Raw genomic sequence first — 14,345 nt, forward strand, 5'->3', positions numbered from 1 at the left:
TAAGCCCGGCCTGGGTGTTGCCCGGCTTTATCTGGGCCTCCTTTGTGCCCTAATTGCTGCTTGCAGGGCCTGGGAGCCTGGCTGGGCCCTGGGAAGCCGAGGCCTCTTTCATATTTTGTGGGTGTAGCCTGAGAAGAACCCCCAGGACCTTCTCCTGGTGTCCCTTCCCTCCCACGCTGTCCCCCCAGGACAAAAGTCCACCATGGATTTGGAGGCTTGGGCAGAGGGGATGGACTGGGCAGAGCTTTATTACTCAGATAATTCAGATTATTCAGATTTATTAAGTCAGATTAATCCAGGCTGTGGAGGAAGAAGGGGCTGGTGGGCAGGGAGAGGAGGGGAAGGTGGATCCGTCTGGGAGCCTGTGGAGGGAATGAGGTCTGGAATCAGCCCTGGATGGGTCAGTTTGCCATGAACTGGCCCAAATCTGCAGTCTGGAGCCTTCTCTTCTTCTTATCAGCACCTGGGACTGATTTGATCCCTTCAGCCTTGTGGGCAAGCACAGAACATCCCAGAAAAATCCCATCCGGACACCGTGCATCCCACAAAACCCCGCAGCACAGCACAGGCCTGTGGTGGCAACTCAGGCCTGAGCTGCTCAATAAAAATCCCTTTAACCTGTGACCGTCTCCCCCTCCAAAATGGGCAGAATAAACTGCTTTTCACAGCCTTTTAAAAACTGCATTCAAGCCCAGCCGAGGCTGCAGGCAGCTCTGAGCAGGGTCAGGAAATTCCCTTCCCAGCTGCTCCAGCCACGGAGGCTTTGGTGCTCTTGGCCTTGTTTTTGTGCTGGTGATTGGGGTTACCATGGAGCTGTACCACATGTTCCCCTCTCTTGGTGCTCCCCGAGCAAAGAAACGAGCAAAAAACCACAGATTTCGGGCAATGTGCTGCCTTGGCAGCTCCTCCCAGCGTGGTTGAGCTGCACTTTGGCAGCCCGGTCACATTCTCAGCGTCTTTAAAAAAAAAAAAAAAAAAAAAAAATCAAAAATTCCTGTCTTGTGGTTTCAGCCAAAGAGGTTTTGGGGGTTTTTTTGTATAAACTTCTCGTTTCTAAGAAAAGCAAAATCCCTTTTTCGTAGCTGAGTGTCAGCAGGGAAGGGGGAAATCCTTAAATCCATCCCTGCAGCCTGCCTGCCTTAGAAGGAAAGGTGTGGATAGACTCGAGGAGGAGGGAGGGAAGTTTGGCCTGAACAATTCAGGGAGATGGGAGGAATTTTGGCCTCTTATCCCACCGGTGCCGTGTCCTGCCTGTGTTTTGTGGCTTGAGACAGGACGTGGCATCACCCAGGCTCCGTTTTCTCCATTCTGAACCCACGTTGGCCCCGAATTCCTCTGCCAAAACCTTGGAAACGCTGAAATCCAAACAGGGAGCTGCTCCTGGGAGGGATCCCTGTGGCTCTGACCCGAAATTTGGGCTCCAAACCCAGAGGATTGCGTGCGATCCTGTCCGCGGGTGTGAGGGTTTTGTGCCATCCCCAGCGGAGTCAGCGGTGGCTTCACCTGTCCCCAGGTGTGTGGGGGAGGGAGCGGCTGTTTTGACTGGAGCTCGTGTTTATCCTGGGAGTTTCCAGAGGGGAAAGAGCAAGGCCTGGCTCGGCAGCCACACCCCGATAAAGGGGAATTACCGAGGGGCAATTTGCCTGTGCCCAGCTGTGCCCCCACGTGCTGTTTACCCTGGGCTGGGGGAGATTTTATCACCGAGGCCACAGGGTTTGGGGTGGGGCAGCACCCAGGGCACGTCTCACCTCCGTCCCTTCCCCCTGCTCCGTTTCCAGGGCTCTGGAGTCCCTTTTATCTCCTGGTTTCCCAGCTGCCAGCTTTCCCTGGAGCTGCCTGTGCAAACAGCTCCGTCCCCAGCGCTGCTCGCTGTCCCCTCTGTCCTCCCGTGACAAGGACACGGGTGGGTGGAGGCGGTGGCGTCGTGCAGAGAGGATGTGGAAAATGAACAATGAACCGAGCGCAAAGAACAGGAAACCATCTCTGAGCTCATCTCCACACCTTCCCCGCCGAGGCGGCTTCGGGAGGAACCCAAGGCTGAGGCTTCCTCTCCGAAAATGCCGAGCTCTCAACAAATTCTTCTTGCCCAACACGACGTCAGCAGGGCCTCAGCAGGAAGCTGAGACTGAGGAGAAACCCTCCCTGAGCGCCCTGGGAGCTCGGCAGCGGCGGAAAACCAGGTCCAAAGTCCTCGGGAGGGTGAAAAAAAGAGCGATATTTACTTCCCAAAACACTCCAGAGCCGATGGGATGTTGGCAGTGGGGCAGACAGGTTGTTTTCCATATGGGAATGGGGCACGGAGGAGGAAAAGCAGAGCAGAGGTTGTTGTGTGAGAGGTGGCTCTGAGGGACTGCTGCGGTCCCTGCCATGGGCTCCAGAAGCTCCTGGCTGTGTGGAAATCCAGCTCCCAGCCACACAAATCCACCCAGGAGCCCAGGGGAATATTTAAAGCTCCTTTATAGGACGAGGGAAGCTGCCTGGACATGCCCCGAGTGTGTCCTGGCATGTCCCGTCCGCACATCCCAAAGTCCCCAGGGCTCCCCTTACAGGCGACAAACAAAGGACGGAGCTGACAAAAGCCTCCAAAATCAGGCTGGAGGAGCAGAATTGGGGGCTGAGAAGTTCCTGGAATTGCCTGGAGCGCCGGGAATCCAGACGTGCTGCGGGCCACGGAGCAGCCCCGGGTTTGGTTGGGTTGGGTTGGGTTTGGTGGCCCTGTCCTGCCTTCTTCCCCCCGTTTCACACGGTTCCCTCATTTCACAACCCTGTTTGCAAAGGCCTCATGAGCCCTAAGTGTAGGCTGGGCTTGAAGCCCTGCCTTATTGTTTACCCTGCCTGCCAGGCCCGTTCCTGGGGTCAGAGCCGGGTTACCAATTACAGCCGCGATTAAACATCTTAAGCCCGGCTTACCTCTGGGCTTCTTTCCCCTCAAATTCCCACTGATTGTGCTCAACTGGTATCACCGACCAGGTGGCTGCTGGCACTGTTGTCTGTCCCTCCTCCGGCACAGCCACATAATGAGATTTAAACTGGGCCAATACATCCATTATTTTTATAGTTCTGGACCGTTCCCAGCGATTTCCACTCCCCAAACTTAAAGAAAAGCAGCCCTTGGCTGCTCCAATCAACAGAGAGAACCTTCAAATCCTTCCCAAAGGTTGGGGTGGCTGCAAGGGAGGTGGCAGCTGATTTAGCAAGTGGGGCACGGCTGATGAGCAGGATTTGAATGTTAATTCTTCATTCTGGGGCTGTTTTCCTGCCGGTGACAGGAGGTGCAGAGTCCCCGTGTGGCCCCGTGACAGGCAGCTGGCTCTGCTGGGATTCCAGGACAGCTGGGAATTGGGGTTTTGTGCCTCATGCCCTATAAACTTCAGACTCGAGGGTGTCGTCACCCCAAAAAAAACACCCCACAACGAGTCTGAGCACGGCGTGGGAACTGCTGCCTTTTAGGTGAGCATAAAACACCCCGAGCTGCTGACTTGCAAAGCCTCAGTCCCTGCGAGCAGCTCGGGTTTTAACCCTTGATTGAAAGCCAAATATTCCCCCTTTTTTTTTTTTTTTTTTAAATTGTAAAATTTCCAGCTCGACTGGTTTGCAGCCTCATTTGGATAAGCAGGAGTGTTTGGGAGCCTATCTGAACTCCAGGTTCCTGTCAGACCAGTTCCAGCCCCAGCCTGGCCAATCCCTGGGCAGAAATTTATTGAGTTTGGGTCGTTCTTTTGGTTTGTTTTTTTTTTTTTTCTTTTTCCAAATTGAAATCGAAATGCTCTCAGCGAAACGCAGAGTGGAAAACTCGCCCAGCCAGAACCGCCTCAAACTCAGCTCTCTTTTTTAAACCGAATTTTATTTTCTGATGGTTTGTTTGCTCTGTAACTCCTCCGAGCGCTTTCTGAGGGTGCACTAAGCCTCATGCTCTGCCTGAAAAACCCCAGCCTTGTAACAGGGCCAGAAATTAGGGGCACATAACCCGCTTAGAGGGCCTTGAGCTCCACAGGAAATCTCCTATTGGAAGGACTTAACGGGGCCAAGCTGATTTGGGAGCGCTGTGTCCCACCGGGAATCCGGAGCGAAGGGGGCGACTGGGAATAAATGGAAGCTGAGAATTTGGGGAATGGTGCCACCATTTCCCTCCCCATCCTGGGGGGACCAGGGGAACCTGCTGGGTCAGGTTGGCTCATCCTAAACGAGCACAGTTAGCCCCTAATGGCCAATTAATAGCCCTGGCTATTAGAGCTATTCCGGGCAGGCTGCAAGAGACCTCCTGCTCCAATCTGGTGACTCAGGGCTGCATGATTCCATCCCAATATTCCTTCAGCTGGCAGAAGTCAGCTCTTCTCCTGGCTGCCAGCTTGGATGAAAAAAAACCCACCCAAGCTCAGCTCAGTGAAAAAAAACCCAAAAAACTCGAGGAATTTTTAAACTTTTCTATTTTTAATTTTGGTTTTTCCGGCTGTTTTCACACAGGGATGTCTCCCACCTTTGCTGGATTCCCACTTTTCCCGCTGATCCACGCGCTCTGAGCGTGGCTGCCCGGCAGCACAGGTGTGTTCAAAGCTCTGGAGCTGTGCATGGACACGCTGGATGTTTATCCAGCCTCTTCCAGGGGCCTCTGGAATAACCAACCCCACTCCGGCTCTCCCAGGCCTCTTTCATGTGCGGTGCTGACTTTAAAAGAAAAAAAAAAAAGGAGGAAGAAAAAAAAAAAACCTCCTTAGACTTTAATCCTTGGGTTTATTTCAAAGCTTACAAAGGCAAATCTGGTTTATGGCAAGAGATTTGCTCGATTTCTTCTGCTCTGGGGATGAATGGGGTGGCAGATGGAGCGGGGAGGGGAGGATTTGGGGACCCCTCGGCACTGTCTCCTCGCAAACCTGACCCTACCCAGGGCCTGCTGCACTTTGGGGCTGCCCAGGGCACGAAATGGGGCCAGTGCAGAGCCCTGCTTGGGCAGGAGATGTTGTATCCCGCTCTTCCACAGCTTCCAAAGCCATTTTCCCTTCCCCTGATTCCCGTCTCATTCCCGATTCCTGTTCCAGTTGCTGCACAGCCTTCGGCTCGTGCTTGGGGTGGGAAATCCCGTGTGCAGAGTGGGAATAAAACCAGCTGCAGACCGGAGGGAAAAGGCCTCAAAAGATCCTATTACACCCCAGAATCCTGGGAAATAATTGGGAATTTGAGCAAAAAGGAGGTGCTGGAGAACCTCGATGCCATCCCCACTTTTGGGGTGGACACGGGTGGGGGGGATGCTCTCAGCGAGTCCATAACAATTTTCCAGTGGGATAGGACCCCAAGGGGCTTGGGAAGAGCCCTGGAGAAGTGGGATGTGCTGGCAAACCCCGTGCCAGCAGCCACAGCTCCTCCTGCTCCGGGAATGCTGCGCCAGCGCCGGGAACGGCACTGTGGGAACAGCCACAGGGCAGCTCCGCGGGCACGGCGAAGCCTCCGGAGCTCCTTCCCTGCCCCAGCTCATTCCAGCTGCTCCCAGCGCTTGTGGAGATGCCAAATGAGGCCCCAGCCGCGGGAGGAGAGGGCGTTTTCCTGGGGATCACAGCAGAGCTGTGGCTTCAGGTCCTCCCCCGGTGCAGGAGGAGGATGCCAGACATGGGCTTGGAACAATCCCGGTTCTCGGGCAGGGAATATTCATCCAGGATCCCGTCCTGCGTTGATAGGAACTCTCTCATGGTTGATCAAAGCAAAGAGCTCGGCCTCCCACTGCTCTTTAGCTCGGGGCCAGTTTCAGCAGGAGCTCTCTGGGCAGCGTGGCTGGGCCAGCTGGGCCAGCTCCCGGGCTTGTGGTGGCTTCCAGGTGCTCCTTCATCTCCCACAGGATCAGGGCTTCTCCTCTCCCTCCTGCTGGGCTGGATGGAAGCACCTGGAGACTCCGTGTCCTGCTCCAGCCGTGCCTGCCTTGGCTTGTCCTCCCTGATTCCCCGGGATGGGACACGTCCTCGGCACTGCAGCCGCCTCCTCCTGCATCCCGCTCTTCCTCCGGCCTGGATTGGGGCTGGAAGCTCTCAGCCCTCACTTCAGGCGCTCCTCAGGCAGGGAGATGAGGGTGGTTGTGGCAGTGTCACCCCTCATCTCCTCCGTGGGACACTTGGAAAGTTCTCCCTTCTTCAGGCATCTCTGGGAATGGGGTTGGCCTTGTCCAAGGGACACAGATCCATGGACGTGTCTCGAGGAGGGAAATTTGGTGGTGGAAACACAGCTGGGAAGGGACTCCCCGCTGTGCAGGGGGGTTTCAGTGGGGTGGCAAAGGGCAGCTGGGCTGATCGGGCATCTGCAGGAGGTTTCTGGATGGGAGAGCTTGGAGCCTCTTCCAGGGGGCACTGAGATTTTCCAGCACCTCCTTTTCCCGGTCTCAAACTCCCAATTATTTCCCAGGATTCTGGGGTCTGACAGGAGCTGGAGAGGGACCTGGTACACAGGACGGAGTGACAGGACAAGGGGGAACGGCTTCAAACTGGAAGAGGGAAGGTTTAGGTTGGATATTGGGAGGGAATTGTTCCCTGTGAGGGTGGGGAGGCCCTGGCACAGGGTGATCCCTGGAAGTGCCCAAGGCCAGCTTGGAGCACCCTGGGACGGTGCAAGATGTCCCTGGCACGGACAGGGGGTGGCACTGGATCAGCTTTAAGGTCCCTTCCCCACCTCCGCCATGACTCGATGGTTCCATGCCCAGCACGGCTCTGCCCCCACCCGCCCCCGGAGGGGACTTTGAGTACCGGCAGCTGCCCAGGAGCCCCAACCCCTCCGCAGGGGCCTTGCCGAGGGGCCCTGACGGCCTGGCAGTGTCTCTGTGTCCCTGTCCTGTCCCTGTCCCCGTCCCTGTCCTGTCCCTGTCCCGGTCACCCCCAACCTCCCCCGGTAACAGCCCCCCCCGCCGCCGCTGTGACGTCACCGCGCTGAGCTCAGGCGCTATTAGCATACCGCGATTTGCATTCCCTCATTTGCATGCGGCGCGGCGGCCAATGGAACGCCGCGGCCGCGCCGTGACGTCACACAGAGCAGCCCTATATAAGGCGTGCGCGCAGCCGGCGGCGCAGACCGAGCGTCGTGGAGCCGCCGAGAGGTCGCGGGTGTTCCCTCCCCGTCCCCGCCGGGATGAGCCATCGCCACAGCCACCGCCGCGGCCCCCGGGCCGACATGGTGCCCGAGATCGCCGCCGCCGTGGGCTTCGTGTCCGGCCTGCTGCGGACGCGGGGCTGCGTCAGCGAGCAGCAGCTACAGGTTTTCAGCGGGGCGCTGCGGGAGGCGCTCACAGGTGAGCTTTGGGGAAGGAGAAGCGCGGCGACAGAAGCCTCGCTCGTGGCAGGGCTCTTCCCGGAGCCCTCGGGACCAGGCGCCCACTGGTGTCCCTCTCGAGTGTCCCCCGTGTGGCTTCCAGGACCTGGTGTCCCTTGGAGTGCCCCCCGTGTTGATCCGAGGACCTGGTGTCCCTTCGAGTGCCCTCTGTGTTCCTTCCAGGACCTGGTGTCCCTCCTGAGTGCCCCCCATGTTTCTCTCGGGACCTGATATCCCTCCTAAGTGCCCCCCGTGTCCCTTCCAGGACCTGGTGTCCCTCCCGAGTACACACTGTGTTCCTTCCGGGACCTGGTGTCCCCTCCCGGGGTGCTCCTCAGTGTCCCCTCGCCTCGGCCACCCACGGGCTGGCCGCTGCCCACCCGGCTGTGCCACTCCCGGTGCCGGCTCCCTTTCTGTGCCTTTGCTTGCCCGGGTGCCCACCCGAGTGCCCCTGAGGACCCCCCCCCGGTGTCCCAGTGGGTTCCTGGATGAAGCTGCCTCACTATGGGACTGCGCAGACCCCACAGATGATCCCAGTGATGACACCGATGATCCCAAGTCCGTCCTGTGGGCACCGGAGCCTGGCACTCCCTCCCCACGGGCACGGCAGGATCTGGGTGGTTCAGGGGTTCCTCCCAGCCCGGCACAGCCCGGGGCTGTTATCGGCTCCAGGGAGGGATGGCTGGTTTGTGATAAGGGGTAGCAAAGTGCTCCTGAGCTCGGGGAAGGGCCTGGCTGGCGCTGTGGGATGGGGGTGCTTTGGGGTGGGCGATACCGTATCTGCCCCGGCCACCCCAGTCCGGTCCCCGCAGCCCCTGGCATTGTCCTGCCGGGGAATTTTGGGATTAACGAGCTGCACTTTGGGACAGGCAGCGGCTGAACACGGAGCACTCGGCTCGGGAGCGGGATGTGGGATGGCAGCGGGATGTGAGCGCCGCAGCACTTCCCTGCCCCCTTGGGAAAGGGATTTGGGTCCCACCTCTTTGGTACAAAACTTTTTGCACAATTCAATCCCTGCTCCTGCCCGTTTCCTTGGGCACTCCCAGCGTTCAGGGAGACTCTGCCCAGGCGTTGTTTGGGATTTGCCCTTTAAACCCCAAACTCAGTGAGAGCTGAAGGCCCTAAACTCCACCTGCCAGCTGGGAAGGAGCCTTTTTCTGGGCTATTCCTGGGATATTCCTGCTCGCCGCTCTTCCCCTCGCAGAGCGCTACAAACACCACTGGTTCCCTGAAAAACCCTTCCAAGGGTGAATCAAGCCCTCCCGAATTCCATAAAAAGGGAGTTTGGACCCCAAAATCATCCCAGGCTGATTGAGCCACGGTCCTTGAAGGAGGTCTGGTGGCAAAGGGGGGGTGCCCAGCCTGGGGAGGGGTCAGAGCTCCGAGTTCTTCACCCCCCACCAACAGGAGCTGCCGTGACTTGGCCCCGGCTGATGATTTACCCTTTAAACCCCAAACTCAGTGAGAGCTGAAGGCCCTAAACTCCACCTGCCAGCTGGGAAGGAGCCTTTCTTTGGGATATTCCTGCTCACCGCTCTTCCCCTTCCCCTCGCAGAGCACTACAAGCACCACTGGTTCCCCGAAAAACCCTTCAAAGGCTCCGGGTACCGCTGCATCCGCATCAACCACAAAATGGACCCCATAATCAGCAAGGCTGCGAGCCAGATCGGACTGAGCCTCCCACAGCTCTACCAGCTCCTGCCCAGCGAGCTCACGCTCTGGGTGGATCCCTACGAGGTCTCCTACCGCATCGGAGAGGACGGATCCATCTGCGTCTTGTACGAGGCGGCGGCCGCCAAACCCCCCAGCTCCTATGGGATGCTCACCTGCAAGAACCAGATGATGCTGGGCCGTACCAGCCCTTCCAAAAACTACATCATGACTGTCTCCAGCTAAAGAAAAAAACCACCAAAAAAAAAAAAAAAAAAACCAACAACAAAAAAAAAAACCCAACAAAAAAACCAACAAAACAAAAACCCACCAAAAAAAAAAAAAAACCAAAACCAACAAAGAAATCTCCTCTTTGTCCTTACACTGCCAAGACACAGGCTACTGTAATACCTCCAGCTGAGGATCTATTTTTAAGATGAAGAGCTATTTATATATTTTTAAAAAAAAAAACAAAAAACCTCCAGAAAATCCAAAATTAAAATACCGGGCGCCGCTCTGAGCCGAGGCGGTGCCCCAGGTGCCTTTTCTAAAGCTGTTGCCAGCTTGTGAGTTCGTTTTTATTTTTTTTTTCCGTTGTTGCTTTTCCTTTTTTATTGTGAAGCCGAGATCTACCTAATTTAGTGTCGGATGGCAATTTTGGGGCTGGCTTTGCTCCCCTGAGCACCTCAGAATGGGGGGAGAGGGGGCAAAGCCAGGCTGGGCAGCGTGGCTGAGGTGTCACCTTGTCACCTGGTGCTGCTGTTGCTGCATCTTCAGGTGTTGCAGCAGTGCTGGAGAAAGGAGGGGAGGTGCTGCTTTTCCCCTCCCCAGCTGCTCTGACCTTGCTGGGGCCTGGATTTGGTGCTGCCTCGGGGCTGGGTGATTGTGGGGACGCTGAGATCCCTCTCCTGGAGTCACTTGGGGAGCGCTGCAGCTCTGCCCCGCTCCCAGCCTGTCCCCAGCCCCTGGCATTGTCAGGGAAGGGATGTGGAACACGGCAGGGCTGCGCTGGGAATGTCCCCAGGGTGACTCGTGGTGGCACTGGAGGGGTGTTCCTGGTGCTGCCAGTCCCCTGCTGTCACCCACCCGGAGCAGGGTGCTCCAGACCCCGGACCAGCTGTGAATTCCAAAGTTTTTCTGCTCCTTGGGGCTCAGACACCAGCCCAGCCCTGCCCTGGTGGCCTCTCCGTGTCCCTTCTGCCGAAGATCCGAAGCCACTCCTTGTCCTGCCGAGGTTGGTGTGTGACACCCCCTTTTTGCTGCCCTTTCTCCTCAAATTGGGGTTTTTTTTTTCGGGAGGAGGGGGATTTTCTGTGTGGGATTTTCAGATGTTTTGGTGCCCTGATGTTGCTTTTGAAGCCGCAGCACTTCCCTGTCCCCTTCCCCTGCCCCCTTGGGAAAGGGATTTGGGTCCCACCTCTTTGGTACAAAACTTTTTGCACAATTCAATCCCTGCTCCTGCCCGTTTCCTTGGGCACTCCCAGCGTTCAGGGAGGCTCTGCCCAGGTGTTGTTTGGGATTTGCCCTTTAAACCCCAAACTTGGTGGGAGCTGAAGGCCTTAAACTCCACCTGCCAGCTGGGAAGGAGCCTTTTTTTGGGATATTGCCTTTTTCCCAACCCCCTGGTGCTCCCCCAGGATCCTGGGAGAAGATTGGGGCACGGACGTGCTCGGTTGTAGCAAAACTTCCCGGATTTTTCTCTCAGCGCGCTTTGAACCTTCCCCTTTTCCTGACCTGGCAAAACCGGAGTTGTTCTCACCCAGCCCACGATGATTCAAGTTCTCAGACATTTGTGCAATAGATTTCCAAATCCTGGGTGCTCTGGGAGAGGAAGGAAGCTCCCATTATTTAATAAATTAAAGAATCCAGCCCCACAACCCAGCCCTGACTTCGAAAATTCAGATTTTTTTTTTTTTTTTCCCCTCTGCAAGCTCCAAACCCTCAAGTCCAGAACTGGAAAATCAGCCTCAATCCTCAAATCCTTTTTTTTCCCCTAAACATCAGGCTGTTGTTTGTGCCAGAGGAGATCAGAGCAGAGTGTGGAGTTGCATCACTTCCTCCTTCACTCGAGTTTCTCGCGTCAGCAAAGCAGAAACGAAGCACTGGGGGCTTTTCCCGGGGTGAACTTGTGCAATAAAGGTGACCTCACCCACAGGGCAGCGCCTGGCAACGGCCAGAAAAGCAAATTCATTCCCTTTTCCAGGAAAAGGCACCTCAGTGCTGCTTTTTTTTCTTTTTTTTTTTTCTTTTTTTGGTTTGTTTTTGGCTGAGGGGAATCCTCCCTTCACCTGCCTGACGTGGAGAAGCTCGGGATGGAGGAGCTTTGGGCTGGCACTTCCCTGGCTCGGAATTTGGGCAGGATCAAAGCAGCCCTGAAGATTACCACCCCCACCCCCCTCCTCTTTATTCCTCCCCTCTTCCCAAACTTTTCCAGGACTTTCCCACCAAAGGAACACCCCAGAACCGAAACAGCCTCATTTCTCCTCAAGGTGTCCTTTTTTTTTTTTTTTTTTAAGCCTCAAAACCAACCAAATTTGGGTAGAATCCACTTCTCTGTCGTAGCTGGTGACACAAAAAGCTGTGAATTCCTGTGCTCTGTTGCCTTTTGCCTCCAACCCTGATGCCATGTGGACTTTGAGACAGCGTCTTTTTCAAGGGGGTTTCTGTCATTATTATTATTATTATTATTATTTTATTTGAATTTTTTTTTTTCAACCAAGCTGGACTGTTGAACGGGACCTGCTTTTTTTTTTTTTTTTTTGGGGGGGGGGTTCCTTTCTTTTTTTTTTTTTTTTTTTTTTTGGTTTTGTCGTTTATTTGGTGAAAATGGTCGGAATTCTGCGAGGGATCGCAGCAGGGAGTGGCTGGTTCCTGATGTACAGTAGTGTTTTATACCCACAGTGTACAGATCCGGATGCTTTTTGTTACTTTAATAAAAATGTAGCGTTGGAACCCGGCCTGCCTCATTCCTGGGAGCTGCTCTGAGCTCACGGAGAAAAGTTTGGGATTTGGGATTTCAGCCCAAACCCCCCCCGTGGTGGAGGTGACAGCGAATTTCCGGCTGCGTCAGCGAGGAGGGGCAGCAAAAAGCTGCTGACTCAGCGTGCTGACTCCAAGCCTGGCCTCCTGAACTCCAGGAATTCCAGCTGGGAATGACTCAGGGAAGGCTGTGGGTCTCCTTCCCGGGACTCTGGGTGGTTCCGTGTGGAAATCCTGTGTCCTGCCAGGCTGTGAAGGTGTTAAAAACCTTGCCGGAACTCCCCATCCCAATCCCGGGAATAGCTGAAGGGAATGTTGGAAAGAGGGAATTGAGGGCAGGGCCTGGTGCAGCCTCCCTGCCCTCTCTGTCCTTCCAGGGGTGAGGGAGGTGGGGCACAGGGAGGAGGATGCTGGGCTCTGTCACCACCTGAGTCACGGCAGCTCCTGTTGGTGGGGGGTGAAGAACTCGGAGCTCTGACCCCTCCCCAGGCTGGGCACCCCCCCTTTGCCACCAGATCTCCTTCAAGGACCGTGGCTCAATCAGCCTGGGATGATTTTGGGGTCCAAACTCCCTTTTTATGGAATCCAGGAGGCGTTAATCCTCCTGCCAGGCTCCCTGCGGGGAGCGGCAATGCCCGAGGGGGACCCAGCCCTGCTCCCCCTTTTTCCCTGGAAGCCACCAAGCAGCTCCGACCCTGACACCACCTCCGAGGCCAGGAAAACAAATCCGTGAGCGGATTCGGGTGCTGGCTCAGAGCCGCTCCTCTTTTTCGAGCTCAGCCCTTCATTAGCTCCCGTAACCACACCCCAATTATCGCTGCTGGGGCCCGACCAGGCGCTTCAGGAGCCCATTACCTGCCGAGTCACCCGGCTTCAAAGGCTCCGCGGCTCAGGTGATGGAGCCTTTTCCTCCTTCTGCCTTCCCAGCTCCAGCCCGGACCTGCATTCCGGGCTCCCAGCCCATTCCCAGGCTGCCGTGGCCAGCCTGGCGTGTCCTGAGCCGTGGCTGGCATTTGGGGCATCTGAATTCCGAAATTTGGGGTTGTTGCCAGCGCAGATAAAAATACGGCTCTGACAGCACGGGCAGGGTGAGGAGTCAGCAGAGCCCGAGCCCTCCCCGCCTCTGGAGCGCTGACGGAGCTGCTATTTTTAATTTCTCCGTCATTTTTATCCTGGTAGGATCGCGATACCTGCGCTGGCAGCTGGGTGAGCTGAGGGCTCCATCTCTTTTAGCCCCCCCCCAATCCCTTTCCAGGCTGGCTGAGATCCACAGGATTCCCCCCCTCAGGGAATGTGGGGGACATGGATACCCCTGGAGCTCTCGGAGCGGCTCTGGAAAAGACCGAAAGCAGCAAAATCCTCATCCCCAGTCGCTCCCGGTGTTCCCATCCCCACCTCAAAACGCTTTCCCTGGAGCTGGGAACAGATCCCAGCCCCTTCCAAGTGGCTCGGAAGGGAGGAAAATGAGTGGGGATGGCGATGCACCTGCTGAAATCTGGGATTGTTCCCCGCTGCTGGGTTCCTGTTGGGATTTTTTTTTCCCAATCCAGGCGGGGCAGGGAAGTGTCTGGTTCCAGGAGCTGGGGCAGGGCTGGGATCAGAGATCCGGGAGTTGCATCAAGGAGCCTTTGCCTTTGATGTGTCCTCGCTGAGAGCTCGGCCCTGAGCTGCCTGGGTTTCCAGCTCCTTCCCGGGATCCCTCTGGAGACAGGAACCCAGGGAATCCAGGATTTCTATCCAGAGTTAATCCCTCTCTGTGTGAATCCTGCCTAAAACCGGGATCCCCTGGCTCTGGGAGGGGGTGTTTTCCTCGATTCATGCCACATTTCTTTGATTTTGGGGGGTTTTCCTTGATTCATGCCACATTTCTTTGATTTTGGGGTGTTTTCCTTGATTCATGCCACATTTCTTTGATTTTTGGGGAGGTTTTCCTCGATTCATGCCACATTTCTTTGATTTTTGGGGGTTTGTGCCCCCCTTTTGGGGTCCCCCGCACAGAAATTGGGCGTTCCTCCCTTCTGAACTCCCCCAGCAGCAGCAGCAGCAGCGCTCAGGATGTGAAAGCGATTTCGTTTGGGCTGATTCCTGCCCTTCCCACCCCAACCCGTCCCGGTGTCCCCATCCCCACCTCAAAACGCTTTCCCTGGAGCTGCGAACAGATCCCGGTCCCTTCCAAGCGGCTCAGGAGGGAGGAAAATGAGTGGGGACAGCGATGGCACCGCGCTTTTGGGGCTCCCCTCGCTGCAGCTGGAGAAGCGAAACCGGGCACCCTGAGCCTCCTCCCCGCAGCCCCGGGCTCGGGGCTCCTCCAGGTGCTTCCTGCCCTCGTTTTTTGCCCGCGGGGCCGTGGGAAGTGACGGCGTTTTGGGGCCAATCCGGCCGTGCCGGGGGTGCGGCCGCAGCTCCTGTATCTGGGGAGAGCAGCCCAGCCCCAT

General features: G+C 56.3%; 1 protein-coding gene across 1 annotated transcript; it reads left to right on the forward strand.

Annotated features, from left to right (window-relative positions):
- Positions 1–7,054: 7,054 nt before the first annotated feature.
- BTG2 (BTG anti-proliferation factor 2) lies at positions 7,055–9,493 on the forward strand. Its single transcript, XM_082296311.1, has 2 exons — positions 7,055–7,261; positions 8,837–9,493. The coding sequence occupies exons 1-2, from the start codon at positions 7,102–7,104 to the stop codon at positions 9,175–9,177; spliced, it is 501 nt and encodes a 166-aa protein (XP_082152437.1). The 5' UTR covers positions 7,055–7,101; the 3' UTR covers positions 9,178–9,493.
- The last annotated feature ends 4,852 nt before the right edge of the window (positions 9,494–14,345 follow it).

Source organism: Coloeus monedula (assembly GCF_965178545.1).
Source record: "Coloeus monedula genome assembly, chromosome: 23".
Lineage (NCBI taxonomy): Eukaryota > Metazoa > Chordata > Aves > Passeriformes > Corvidae > Coloeus > Coloeus monedula.